The sequence below is a fragment of the Podarcis melisellensis genome (genome assembly GCF_964234715.1).
Source record: "Podarcis melisellensis genome assembly, chromosome: 2".
In the NCBI taxonomy this organism is placed as follows: domain Eukaryota; kingdom Metazoa; phylum Chordata; class Lepidosauria; order Squamata; family Lacertidae; genus Podarcis; species Podarcis melisellensis.
The window spans coordinates 117,847,848-117,861,040 of NC_138529.1; the positions used below are offsets into that span (position 1 = coordinate 117,847,848).

At 41.8% G+C, this 13,193-nt stretch overlaps 1 protein-coding gene across 4 annotated transcripts; it reads left to right on the forward strand.

Moving 5' to 3' along the window:
* Nucleotides 1-1,348: 1,348 nt before the first annotated feature.
* Nucleotides 1,349-12,937, forward strand: LOC309364501 (uncharacterized protein). Of its 4 annotated transcripts, XM_081901930.1 has the most exons (4): nt 1,349-1,418; nt 3,362-3,627; nt 5,258-6,211; nt 8,344-12,937. In XM_081901930.1, the coding sequence occupies exon 4, from the start codon at nt 8,437-8,439 to the stop codon at nt 10,552-10,554; it is 2,118 nt and encodes a 705-aa protein (XP_081758056.1). In that variant the 5' UTR covers nt 1,349-1,418; nt 3,362-3,627; nt 5,258-6,211; nt 8,344-8,436; the 3' UTR covers nt 10,555-12,937. The 4 variants fall into 4 exon arrangements, with proteins under 4 accessions (XP_081758056.1, XP_081758057.1, XP_081758054.1 ...); XM_081901931.1 differs by lacking the exon at nt 5,258-6,211 and having other exon boundaries at nt 8,341-12,937; XM_081901928.1 differs by lacking the exons at nt 3,362-3,627; nt 5,258-6,211 and having other exon boundaries at nt 1,358-1,418; nt 8,341-12,936.
* Nucleotides 12,938-13,193: the final 256 nt, after the last annotated feature.

A 13,193-nucleotide genomic window follows, 5' to 3' on the forward strand; every position in this document is an offset into this window, starting at 1 on the left:
CTCCAGTTGCTTGGTCCCTGCTCCTGCCAACCTAACAGTTCGAAAGCACGTCAAAGTGCAAGTACATAAATAGGTACCGCTCCGGCGGGAAGGTAAACGGCGTTTCCATGCGCTGCTCTGGTTCGCAGGAAACGGCTTGATCACATGACCTGTATGCCGGTACCCTCGGCCAGACATTATCTGTAGATAATACAGTGGTACCTCAGGTTAAGAATACAACATAGACATCAGGGTTTGTAGCCACCGACAGCCTAGTCCTGAATTTATACAATCCTCTTTTTTAAGCCTTCCAGGTGGGTGGCTCAGTATTGCCTCTGTACATCTCAGTGGAGAGGAGGAAACTACCAGCCCCACATATTTATCATATATACACATATGGGGTTGGACTAGGTGACCATTGAGATCAACAAACTCATGTTCTCTAAAATAGTCTATAAAGTTTCCCCATTCTTGATTGAATTTTTTCTCATTTGATCGGTACGTTTAGCCATTTCGGCATAGTCAATCATCTTAAGTTATCCATTCTTCTTTCTTTGGGACCTTTACTTCTTTCCACCACGTCTGGGATAGTAGCCTCTGGACCTTGTAATCACATAAATAAACAGTCTCTTCTGCTTCCTTGGCATTTTTTCTCCTATTACACCTAGTAAAAAAGCCTCTGTTTTTTTTTAACAAATGTAATTTTAAGAATTTTTAAAAATTTCCCAGAAGCTCTTTCCTTTTTTACACGTCCACCACATAGGAAAATGTGGAAAGAAGACAAGGTGCCAATGAAAGAAGAATGGAAAGATGATGGACTCTGCCGAAATGGCTAAACTTACCCTAAAGATCAGGCACCAAGATGAGAAAAAATCCAATCTAGAATGGGAAAGCCTTATAGACTATTTTAGAGAGCACTGTAAAAACCTCAAAACATTAGCAGGTTTGATGTAACATTTATGAACTAAAAATAGAATTAGGAGAGGGGAATGAAGTTGAAATTAATTGAGGATATATATAGTAATTATATGCAAGGAGAATAAAAGGGGGGAATGGAAACGGGGGGGGGGAGTCAGTTATTGCAAATTTGGATTGGATATCTGTGTACCAAAAGGAAAAACGTTATTTTGAAAATTGAAAATAATTATAATAATAAATAGTTTAGAAAACGTTTTAGGGCTTCCGTGCAGCTGATCCAGCGGGTCTTTCCGGAGGCGAGACCAGCGCCTCTCCTCGCTCTCTGCCCGGAGAAGCCCAGAGGCTCCTGCCGCTCGGCTCCGAAACGGTTAAGAGCAGCGGCGACAGAGCTGAGATTCCTAGAGCGGAGGAAGAAAAGGCTGCCGGGAGAATAGCGGCTTCCGCTTCCTGTCCCGCTTGGGGGGGGGAGAGAGAGATACCTGTCATGGCGGCGGCTGTCCTTCCTCGCAGAGGCGCTGGAGGTGGGTCGTATGTATTATGTATTATGAAGGGGGAGAGACGGGGGGTGCAGCTGGGGGGAGTGTGGGGAGGGATGAAAAAGAACCCATTAGGCAAACCCTTTCAAGGTAAGTTCTTTTCCTCTGTCTCCTTTTTCTAGTCATCAATTTGTCCAGATTTTCACATCTTATTATTTTTAAATAGAGCTCTTGAAAGTTGGTCGGCATTTTGGTGGGTGCAGATCTCGCCTAATGCACACGCTTTTGCAAAGGGTATTTCCCATATATTTCCCATAATACCCCCGTTTCAATGTAAGTTTTTTTCTGTCTCCTTTTTCTAGTCGTCAATTTACCCAGATTTTCACATGTTATTATTTTTAAATAGTGTTAATTTTAAAGAATTTTATTTTAAATTATTTCAACCTCTTGAAAGTTGGTCAGCATTTTGGTGTAGATTTCTCCTAATGCCCGCGCTTTTGCAAAGGGTATTTCCCATAATATTTACATTTGCCATAATTAATGCATTCTGTATATAATTCAGCTAAAATGATTCATTTTTAACATCTGCATGCTTTTTAACATCTGCATGCAGCCGCTGGGAGAGATCATCAGGGGGGTTGGACTGGGTGTCCATCAATATGCGGATGAGACCCAGCTCTGCCTCTCTTTCAAATGGGATCCAGTGAAGGCGGGGAAGGATGGATGGCGGCTAACAGATTGAGGTTGAATCCTGACAAGACACAAGTACTGTTTTGGGGGGGCAGGTTGGCGTGGGGGACTCCCTAGTCCTGAATGGGGTAACTGTGCCCCTGAAGGACCAGGTGTGCAGCCAGGGAGTCATTTTGGACTGACAGCTGTCCATGGAGGCGCAGGTCAATTCTGTGTCCAGGGCAGCTGTTTACCAGCTCCATCTGGGACGCAGGCTGAGACCCTACCTGCCCACGGACTGTCTCGCCAGAGTCGTGCATGCTCTGGTTATCTCACGCTTAAACTACTACAATGCTCTCTACGTGGGGCTACCTTTGAAGGTGACCCAAAAACTGCAACTGATCCAGAATGTGGCAGCTAGACTGGTGGCTGGGAATGGCCAGTCACAGGACCATATAACACCAGCCCTGAGAGATCTGCATTGGCTTCCAGTACGTTTCCAAGCACAACTCAAAGTGTTGATGCTGACCTTTAAAGCCCTCAAGGACCTCAGCTCAGTAGACCTGAAGGAGCATCTCCACCCCCATCGTTCAGCCCAGACACTGAGATCCAGCACCTTCTGGCGGTTCCCTCATTGCGAGAAGTGATGTTACAGGGAACCAGGCAGAGAGCTTTCTTAGTAGTGGTGCCCTCCCTGTGAAACACCCTCCCATCAGATGTCAAGGAAATAAGCAGCTATCCTATTTTTAAAAGACATCTGAAGCCAGCTCTGTTTAGGAAAGTTTTAAATATTTAAATGCTGTATTGTTTTTAACACTCAATTGGGAGGCCCCCGGAGTGGCTGGGGAAACTCAGCAGCCAGATGGGCGGGGTATAATTTATTATTATTATTATTATTTACATTTCCTGTAATTGATGCATTCTGTATCTAATTCCGCTAAAATTTTTCATTTATAGGTCTTCCTTCCTTTTTATGGGGGTAGGACATCTTTTCCTAATGGAAAATATCTTTCTCCTCCCAGCAGGCCAACCTGGGCAGGTGGGGGACCTTCCTTGGGCTCCCCATAGGGCTTGGGGTCAAGGCAAACCCTTAAGCATTGGAAAACCTTCTGCAGAGGCTCCCCCTGGAACTTGTAATAATTTTTATCTGGACTGATTTTACTATAATTTGTTACATTTATATACCTCCCTATACCCACAGGCCTCAGAACAGTTCACAGGATAAAATTACAATATAAAAACTCAAAGTACATAATCAAAACAGAAACAACCCAATAACATCCCCCCAACACACACATTTTAAATTATTTGTGTTTCAGTTAAACAGCAGTTTCTGCAAGAGCAGTTCTGGGTGGAAGAGGTTTTTTAAAAAAGGAGAAACAAGCAACTTCAAGTCCACATTAAAAGTCCACGTGTTGCTGCGGCCTTATACCGACAGGCTAATAATGATAATACTACTAGTAATACGAATATTCCTGAGCGTCCTCTCCCACTTTGTGGAGTCCGATTGGCCCCCTGGTACACTCCAAGCTGGGAGGCTGAACGCAAGTGGATGAAAGATCCTAATTAATGCAACCAAAGACTGGTAAGGGCTCATTAGCAAGCCTACCTAGTGGCAGTGAAGGCAGCAAAGAAAGCATAGTTTTTTGCCTCCATTGCCTCCTCATTATGTCGTCTGGCAGAACTTTTCCGGGTTGTACGGGGCCTTTTACAGGCTGGCCCAAAGGTGGTGGTAGAACCAATGGTAGCTCGCTTTGACTTCTTTGCAAAGCATGTTGTTGTTAAAATTGCTTGCCACAATGCTTTGACAATTGCAGGAGAGATCTGACCAGGTTCATATGGCAGGGTAAGAAACCCCGCATAAAATACAAATTACTGACTGACAAAGAAAGGGGCGGGTTTCGCACTCCCCGATTTAAGAACATATTTCAAAGCCTCGTGCCTATGTTGGATAAAGGATTGGATCTTATTAGAGAAAACATATACTTGATTTGGAGAGTTGCAACAACAGGTACGGATGGCATAAAGTCAAAGTCCACAGAGGGTTCACTAATCATATAGTCAGAAATGCTCTTTATAAAGTGTGGACAAAATACCAACCATTATTAGAACCCCAAACGCCATGGTGGCTGTCCCCAGTAGAGACTTTTGCAGTCAAAAAAATAAATATGGAGGGAAATTGGGCAACCTATAGTCAACTATTAAAAGAAGACAAGGACATCTGAGATTGAAAACATTTGGAGAGATAAGGCACTACCTCACCGATTGGCTCCCATATCACCAAAAAAATGGCTTTGGGAAAGATGAATCCAAACTACAAAATGCATTATTACGAAATGACAAAAAAATATTATCTAAAACTGTTATTGGAATGGTATCCGAAAGATGAGGAAGTAAAGAATGTAATGGTTAAATGGGACATCGGCCCCACAATACAGATGGAACAGTGGGAGAGACTCTGGAGGTTAGATATCAGATTTACTGCCTGTTATACTGTCAAGGAAAACAATGATAAAGGTTATACAGGTGGTATGTGACACCTTCCAAACTAGCCAAGATATGTAAACTCAAATCCAACCGATGTTGGAGATGCAGTAATGCAGAGGAAACAATGATCCATGTATGGTGGAGCTGTGAGAAAATTAATAAATTTTGGGGGTGTATCCATGAAGAGCTAAGAAAGATGCTGAAAGCTCCTATAGAAAAAAATCCAGAGGCATATCTAATGGGCATTATAGGAAAGGACACCCCACAGGATATCAAAAGGTTATTCAGCTGCAGCCAGATTATTACTTGCTAAAAATTGGAAAGGGGGCATTATTCCCACAAAAGAAGACTGGATAAGTAAATTATGTGACTTTATAGAATTGGCCAAACAGCAGCCATAAGACACCAGTCAAATCAGAATTTAAGGAAGGAATGGAAATGCTTTGAGGACCAAATGAAAAAACACTGTTCTAAAGAAAACCTGTAGATATGTATAGACTAAGGATGTAAAGTTGAATCAGATTATGACAAATTAATAATAGGTGAATGTTGAATACTATCAAAAACACAATGTAAATAAGAGTATAGAATATTGAAAGATGTCGAGCTGAGGCGGAGGGAAGTCCCAGTGTTGGAATTTTTATTTTATATATCTTTATGTTGGACTCTTTTATTTTATGAATGTTATATTGATTGTATATATACTTTCTATAATAAATTTTATCGAGGAAAAAGAAGAAGATAAAATTGCTTCCATCCACCAAGAGAGCAGATGAGTCTCATGGGGTGTCCAGAGCACAGTCTAGTCCTGTTGTGTTGGATGAGTTTTTTCAGTTGGTCAGGCTCGAGGATATGGACAAGGTGCTTGGATCAGTCAGGGTGACCAATTGCACTCTTGACCCTTTCGCCTCTTGGCTGATAAAATCCAGCAGGGAGGGAACAGCAGGCTGGGCCAGGGAGAAGATCAGTGCCTCTTTACAAGAGGGGGTGGTCCCTGCATGTTTGAAGGAGGCAGAGGTAAAACCACTCCTTAAGAAACCTTCCCTGAATTCAGAAAGCCTAACTACCGGCCAGTTGTTGATCTCCCTTTCCTGGGCAAGGTTCTGGAGCAAGTGGTCGCAGACCAGATCCAGGTGCTTTTGGAAGAAACTCATTTTCTGGATCCATTTCAGTCAGGGTTTAGGCCTGGTTTTGGCACAGAAACTGCTTTGGTCGCCCTGTATGATGACCTCTGTCGAGACAGAGACAAGGGAAATGTGTCCCTGTTCATTGTTCTCCACCTCTCAGCGGCTTTTGATACCATCCACCATGGTATCCTTCTGGAGCGACTCTCTGAACTGGGGGTGGGTGGCCCTGCTTTGCGGTGGTTCCAGTCCTACTTGGATGGCCATTCCCAGAGGGTGTTACTTGGGGAATTCATTTCAGCCCCATGGAAGCTTCAATGTGGGGTTCCGCAGGGCCCAATCCAATCCCCCTTGTTGTTTAACATCTACATGAAATCGCTGGGAGGGGTTATCAAGAGGTTTGGAGTACGTTGCCAGCAGTATGCTGATGACATTCAGCTCTATTTCTCCTTTCTATCTGTAGATGAGGCAGTGCAAGTGCTGGACCAGTGTCTTGCCTGGGTAATGGACTGGATGAGAGCCAACAAATTGAAGCTCACTCCAGATAAGGCTCAGTTAGTGGGTGGTTCCCTAGAGCAGATGGCTGGGAGGTCGCCTGCTCTTGATGGGGTTACACTTCCTCTGAAGGAGCAGGTTCGTCGCTTGGGGGTTCTCCTGGATCCTTTGCTGTCGCTCGAGGCTCAGATGGCCTGGAGTGCCTTTCATCACCTTTGGCTGGTGGCCCAGCTACACCCCTAGCTGTACAGGAATAGCCTATCTACCGTTGTCTGTGCTCCGGGAACTTCAAGGTTAGATATAGATATGCGTTATACGTAGGTCTGCCTCTGAAGACAGTCTGGAAACTTCAGCTAGTGCAGAATTCAGTGGCCAGGCTGCTCACTGGCGGTTTGAGCATATTGCCCCCATCCTGTTCTGACTGCACTGGCTACCAATTAGGTTCTGGGTCCAATTCAAATTGCTGGTTTAGACCTGTAAAGCCTTAAATGGCTCAGGACCAGGAATACTTCAAGGACTGCTTCTTTCCATATGAACCTACCTGGACCCTGAGATCCCCTTATGAGGCCCTCCTTCGTGGGCCTCCTCCTCACGTGGTCCGGAGGGAGGCAACACGAGAACAGGGCCTTCTCTGCAGGGTCTTCCTGTCTGTGGAATGCTCTCCCCAGGGAAGTTCGCCTGACGCCTTTCTTATAAACCTTTGTTGTTGTTTAGTCGTCTTAGTCATTTCCGACTCTCTGTGACCCCATGAATCTTTTTTATAATTTTTAAATTTTTTATTAAATTTTTCCATAATATCTCCAATCATACAATTTTCCACATCACATATTTTGACTTATTGAACCTCCCTCAACTCCTCTGACAATCATCTGTAGTTAAATTTCTATCTTCACATTCCTTAATTATAATATCGCCTTTAAATAAAATTTTTCTGTCCTCATTTACATTCTTGCAATATTCCTTATTTTTTCACAAACACACTAGCATTGTTTGTTCCTCACATACAATCTTCAGATATTCTCTGAATTTTCCCCAGTCCTCTAGAAACTTATGGTCTCTTTGAAGTCTGATTTTTCCAGTTAATTTGTCCAGTTCTGCATAGTCTGTTAGTTTTGTTCTCCATTCTTCCAAAGTCGGTAGTTCTTCTTGTTTCCATTTTTGAGCCATCAATATTCTCGCTGCTGTTATTGCGTACTGAAAGAGTTTACAGTCCCTCTTATTTATTTTATTTTTAGTTATTCCCAGTAAGAAGGTTTCTGGTTTCTTTACAAAGCTATATTTCAGCATTTTCTTTAACTCATTATATATCATTTCCCAGAACCCCTTCACTTTCTTACACTCCCACCACATATGAATAAATGTACCCTCTTTCTCTTTACATTTCCAACATTTGTTACAGGTTTTGTACATTTTTGTCAATTTAACTGGTGTCATATACCATCTGTATACCATTTTCATAACATTTTCTTTTAACGTAGTACATGCTGTGTACGTTTTTTTGCCAATCTTCCATATCTATACTATACCCTAAATCTCTGGCCCAGTGAATCATTGCCGCTTTAACTTCCTCATCCATCGTGTGCCATTCCAGTAAAATTTTATACATTTTTGAGATTATCTTACAATCATTATTAACAATTTCTGTTTGAAATTTTGAATCTTTTTCTTTATACCCTTTTTCTTTCACATCCTTTTTAAACATATCACTTATCTGATAATAGTGCAGCCAGTCGAATACATGTTCTTTTACTTGCTCATATGGTTTCAATCTCCATTTCTCTCCTTCTTTCACCACCAAGTCTCCGTAAGTAATCCAATTACTCCTCATGTTAATTTTCTTGACTCCCATTACCTCTAATGGGGATAACCAATGTGGAACCCCCATTTCTAATAATTTTTTGTATCTGTATTATTTTGTATCTGTATTATTTTGTATTAAAAACTTCCCTACACATTGCTGCCTCCAGTTGTCTTCTAAAATTTGCATAGTTATTTTTTTGACAACTGACCGGAGGGTGTTCCACAGGGTGGGCACCACTGCCAAGAAGGCCCTCCGCCTTGTTCCCTATAACTTCCCTTCTCACAGTGAGGGAACTGCCACAAGGCCCTGGGACCTGAATCTCTGTGTCCTGACTGATTGGGGTGAAGACGCTCCTTTAGCATTTCATCAGTTTTCCTTTTTATTCCATCAGGAGATGTTGAAGGGATGCTGGCAGAAGGGGAACAATCAGAAGTGTCACCGAAAGGATCCAAAGAGGAGGGGGAGCAAAGGAAGCTGAGGGTTCAAGATGGAGGCAGAAGGCGAGAGGGGAGACGAAGGCAGAAGCCGGAGGCTGACTGGTATGTCTCAGGGTGGTGAAAATCAAATTCCCAGAGAGGAGAAACCTTATAAATGTTTGGAGTGTGGAAAGAGCTTCAGTAACAGTAGTGCCCTTACCTCGCATCAAAGATCTCATACAGGGGAGAAACTGTATATATGTTTAGAGTGTGGAAAGAGTTTCAGTCGCAATGATGCCCTTACCAGGCACCAAAGATCTCATACAGGGGAGAAACCGTATACATGTTTGGAGTGTGGAAAGAGCTTCAGTCTGAATAGTACCCTTACCTCGCATCAAAGATCTCATACAGGGGAGAAACCGTATACATGTTCAGAGTGTGGAAGGAGCTTCAGTCAGAATAGTTCCCTTACCTCACATCAAAGATCTCATACAGGGGAGAAACCGTATACATGTTCAGAGTGTGGAAGGAGCTTCAGTCAGAATAGTTCCCTTACCTCACATCAAAGATCTCATACAGGGGAGAAACCGTATACATGTTCAGAGTGTGGAAGGAGCTTCAGTCAGAATAGTTCCCTTACCTCACATCAAAGATCTCATACAGGGGAGAAACCGTATACATGTTTGGAATGTGGAAAGAGCTTCAGTAAGAGTAGCAATCTTAAGTCCCATCAACGAACTCATACAGGGGAGAAACCGTATACATGTTCGGAGTGTGGAAAGAGCTTCAGTCTGAATAGTACCCTTACCTTGCATCAAAGATCTCATACAGGGGAGAAACCGTATACATGTTCAGAGTGTGGAAAGAGCTTCAGTCAGAATAGTTCCCTTACCTCACATCAAAGATCTCATACAGGGGAGAAACCGTATACATGTTCAGAGTGTGGAAAGAGCTTCTGTGACAATCGTAGCCTTACTGGTCACCAAAGATCTCATACAGGGGATAAACCGTATACATGTTTGGAATGTGGAAAGAGCTTCAGTAAGAGTAGCAATCTTAAGTCCCATCAACGAACTCATACAGGGGAGAAACCGTATACATGTTCGGAGTGTGGAAAGAGCTTCCGTAACAATCATAGCCTTACCGGGCACCAAAGAACTCATACAGGAGAGAAACCGTATACATGTTCGGAGTGTGGAAAGAGCTTCAGTGACAGTAGCCATCTTAAGTCCCATCAACGAACTCATACAGGGGAGAAACCTTATAAATGTTTGGAGTGTGGGAAGAGCTTCAGTCAGAGTACTGTCCTTATCTTGCATCAAAGATCTCATACAGGGGAGAAACCCTATAAATGTTCAGAGTGTGGAAAGAGCTTCAGTCATTGTGGTACCCTTAAATTGCATAAAAGATCTCATACAGGGGTGAAACCGTATACATGTTCAGAGTGTGGAAAAAGCTTCAATCAAACTAGTAGCCTTAAGTTGCATCAACGAACTCATACAGGGGAGAAACCGTATACATGTTCAGAGTGTGGAAGGAGCTTCACTCAAAGTAGCACACTTAAGTCGCATCAACGAACTCATACAGGGGAGAAACAGCATACGTGTTTGGAGTGTGGAATGAGCTTCGCTCGCAGCAATGGGCTTACTAGACATCAACAAACTCATAGAGGCAGCAAACCTTATAAATGCTGGGAATGTGGCAAGAGCTTCAGTCGCAATGACTACCTTTCCTCGCATGAAAGAATTCATACAGGGGAGAAACGATATACATGTTTGGAGTGTGGAAAGAGCTTCAGCTACAGTTGCAGCCTTACCTTGCATCAAAGATTGCACACAGGAGAGAAACCGTATAAATGTTTGGAGTGTGGCAAGAGCTTCAGTTGTGGTAGCTTACTTACACTGCATCAAAGAACTCATACAGGAGAGAAACCGTATACATGTTCGGAGTGTGGAAGGAGCTTCAGGTGCAGTAGCTCCCTTACGATGCATCAACGAACTCATACAAGAGAGAAACCGTATACATGTTCGGACTGTGGAAAAAGCTTCAGTAAACGTGGCACCCTTAAGTCGCATGAAAGAACTCATACAGGAGAGAAACCGTATACATGTTTGGAGTGTGGAAGGAGCTTCAGTCAGAGTAGCCACCTTAAGTCGCATCAAATAACTCATACAGGGAGGAAATATTAGAAATGTTTGGCCTATAGAAAGAACTTATGTGACAAGGACTCCCTTACTAAACTGAAAAGAACCCGTACAAGGGAAACAGAAAGGTTGGAGTGTGTGAAGATATTTAATCATATCAAATAACTCCTACGGAGAGTAAAACAATGGTTGTATTCAGAATTAGAATTTGCTTCCATTAGAATTTTTATTCCTTTTAGTGGCTGTGTTGCAGATTATTCTCCTGATCAGAGTTAGATTTACATAGCTATGTTCTATTTTTTTCCTCATGCGTTATTTCCCATGTATTCATCACTTGTATATAGCGGTGCTTTAATATTTCTTCCATCCCCAAAATTTGTTAATCTGGTGTGAATTGATCTGATATTTTTCATAGACACAAATGCATTCTCTGGTATTCTGTTGACGTATGTAAATGACGTATCTTTGCAATGAGAGTATAGCCCCTCAGATCACAGCTCTAATGAACAAATGCTGTTGAGAAACATATACTGTATAATAAGCCTCAATACGCAGTCAAGAGAGAAATTATTTTTCTTTGGCGTAGCAGAGTAAAATTGTCTTCCATGAACACAGTCTTAACAGTGAGTCCGTAAGTGACTGTGGAGGCCAATTCTGGACCCACACATCCTTCCACAGTGGGGACATAGCTTTCCAGGTGGGAGTTGATCATGGTTGGGGTTTGCCATGCATGCCTTCCTCCTAGCACGCTTCTCCCTTGCGTTCTGAGTTCGAATGTCACCCTTGGTTGAGAGAGACATTAGAACAGTAGAGAATATTTCAATATAGTATTTTCCAGCCTGTGTCTAGAGTGTTAATAGGTCACTGTTCCAGGATGTGTGTTTCTTCACCTTCATCTGCCTAGCAGGGATTTCAGTTTTATGTCTCTGAAATATCCAGGCAGTGGCCAGAATAGAGGCAATGGAAAGAATATGACGAAATAAAAGAACATCTTCAAAGATGGCTGCATCATAGACAATTAAAGGATATCTTTAAAGAGGACAATAAGAAAGGCATCTCATAGTCGGTTTCCAAATTCCAAAGAGGCAGTGATAGAAGAAAGTACAAAATTATTTTTAAAAGGCATATAACATTCTTTTGGAGTGGGAAACCAAAGACGAAGAAGTAAAATTGGTAATGATTAAATAATGGGCCATAACATACAATTTGAAGATTGGGTAAAATTGTGGAAAGTAAATTTGAAATTTACAGATTGTATACTATTGAGAGAGACCTATATGAAAATGATGTATAGATGGTATCTATCACTGGTTAAACTGGAACAAATGTATAAAAATGAAAAGAGAGTGTTGGAGATGTGAAATAGAAGGTACGTTTTATCATATGTGGTGGGATTGTAAAAAGGTAAAAGCCTATTGGGAAATGATAAATAATGAATTGAAGAAAATGTTGAAAATAACTTTTCTAAAAAACCCAGAAACCTTCTTACTAGGTATTTTAGGCCAACACATAAGGAAAGAAAAGAGGACTTTATTTATGTATGCCACTACAGCAGCAAGAATGTTGATTGCACAAAATTGGAAGACTGGAGAAATACCAAGTAAAGAACTATGGCAGGAGAAGTTGATGAACTGTGAGGGGAGAGACTCCATCAGGCAAGGCCTCCTTCCACCTGCCTTGCCCCACTCTCTGCTCCTCAATGTGTATTGTATTGTTTTATGTACCGTGGCTTGCCATTGTCTTATTGATTACAGTTTAGATATTATTGTAACTGTTGAGTGGATTTCTGTTTAACTTTTATATGTTGATACTATTATTTTATACTATTCTAATGATTGTTGAATGTTACTTTTTGGATGGAGGTTGCCTATTTTAAAGTTATGTTTTATTATCACATTTTTGTATTGCATTAGATTGTTATAAGATGTACATTTTTTGTTTCTTCAGCTTGAAAACCGCCTTGAGTATTGTAAGATAGAAAAGTGGTATACAAATTAAAAATGATGATGATGATGATGATGATGTAGAACTGGCAAAAATGACAGACTGACTAAGAGAAAAGGACAACAGAGACTTTGAAAAACAATGGGAACCATTTATAGAAACAAAGTTGATAGGCTTGAGGCAGGATTTAAATAAACATTCACACTATTAGTATTAGAAAATGTCCAGAAGATAGAGAAATATGGTGTTTTTACTTCTATGTTTTTAGGTTTGATGTTATGTTATTAATAACTTTTTCTGTTAGGAGGTAGCAAGGTGGGTGAAAAGAGTAACAAACCAGAAGCGGAAGTTGGGGAAGCCTAGGAGGGGAGGGAGGAAGGAATACATAGTAAAGGTTAAGACTTTGAGATGTATGTAATGAATGAAAAAGAAAAAAGAATAAAATTTTATTTCAAAAAACCAATGAGTCTGTAAGTGACTGTGGAGGCCAATTCTGGACCCACACGTCCTTCCACAGTGGGGATATAGCTTTCCAGTTGGGAGTTGATCATGGTTAGGGTTTGCCATGCATGCCGTCCTCTTAGCACGCTTCTCCCTGGTCCAGGATGTGTGTTTCTTCACCTTCATCTGCCTAGGAGGGATTTCAGTTTTATGTCTCCGAAATATTCAGGCAGTGGCCGGTTCCTGATGGGATCTATTTGGGCTGTGTGTTCTCTCCCCTCCCCTAGAATTTCCCGTAA

Excerpts from the sequence above, each read along its gene's own strand:
- LOC309364501 (XM_081901930.1), top strand. The coding sequence starts at position 8,437 with ATGGAGGCAGAAGGCGAGAGGGGAGACGAAGGCAGAAGCCGGAGGCTG.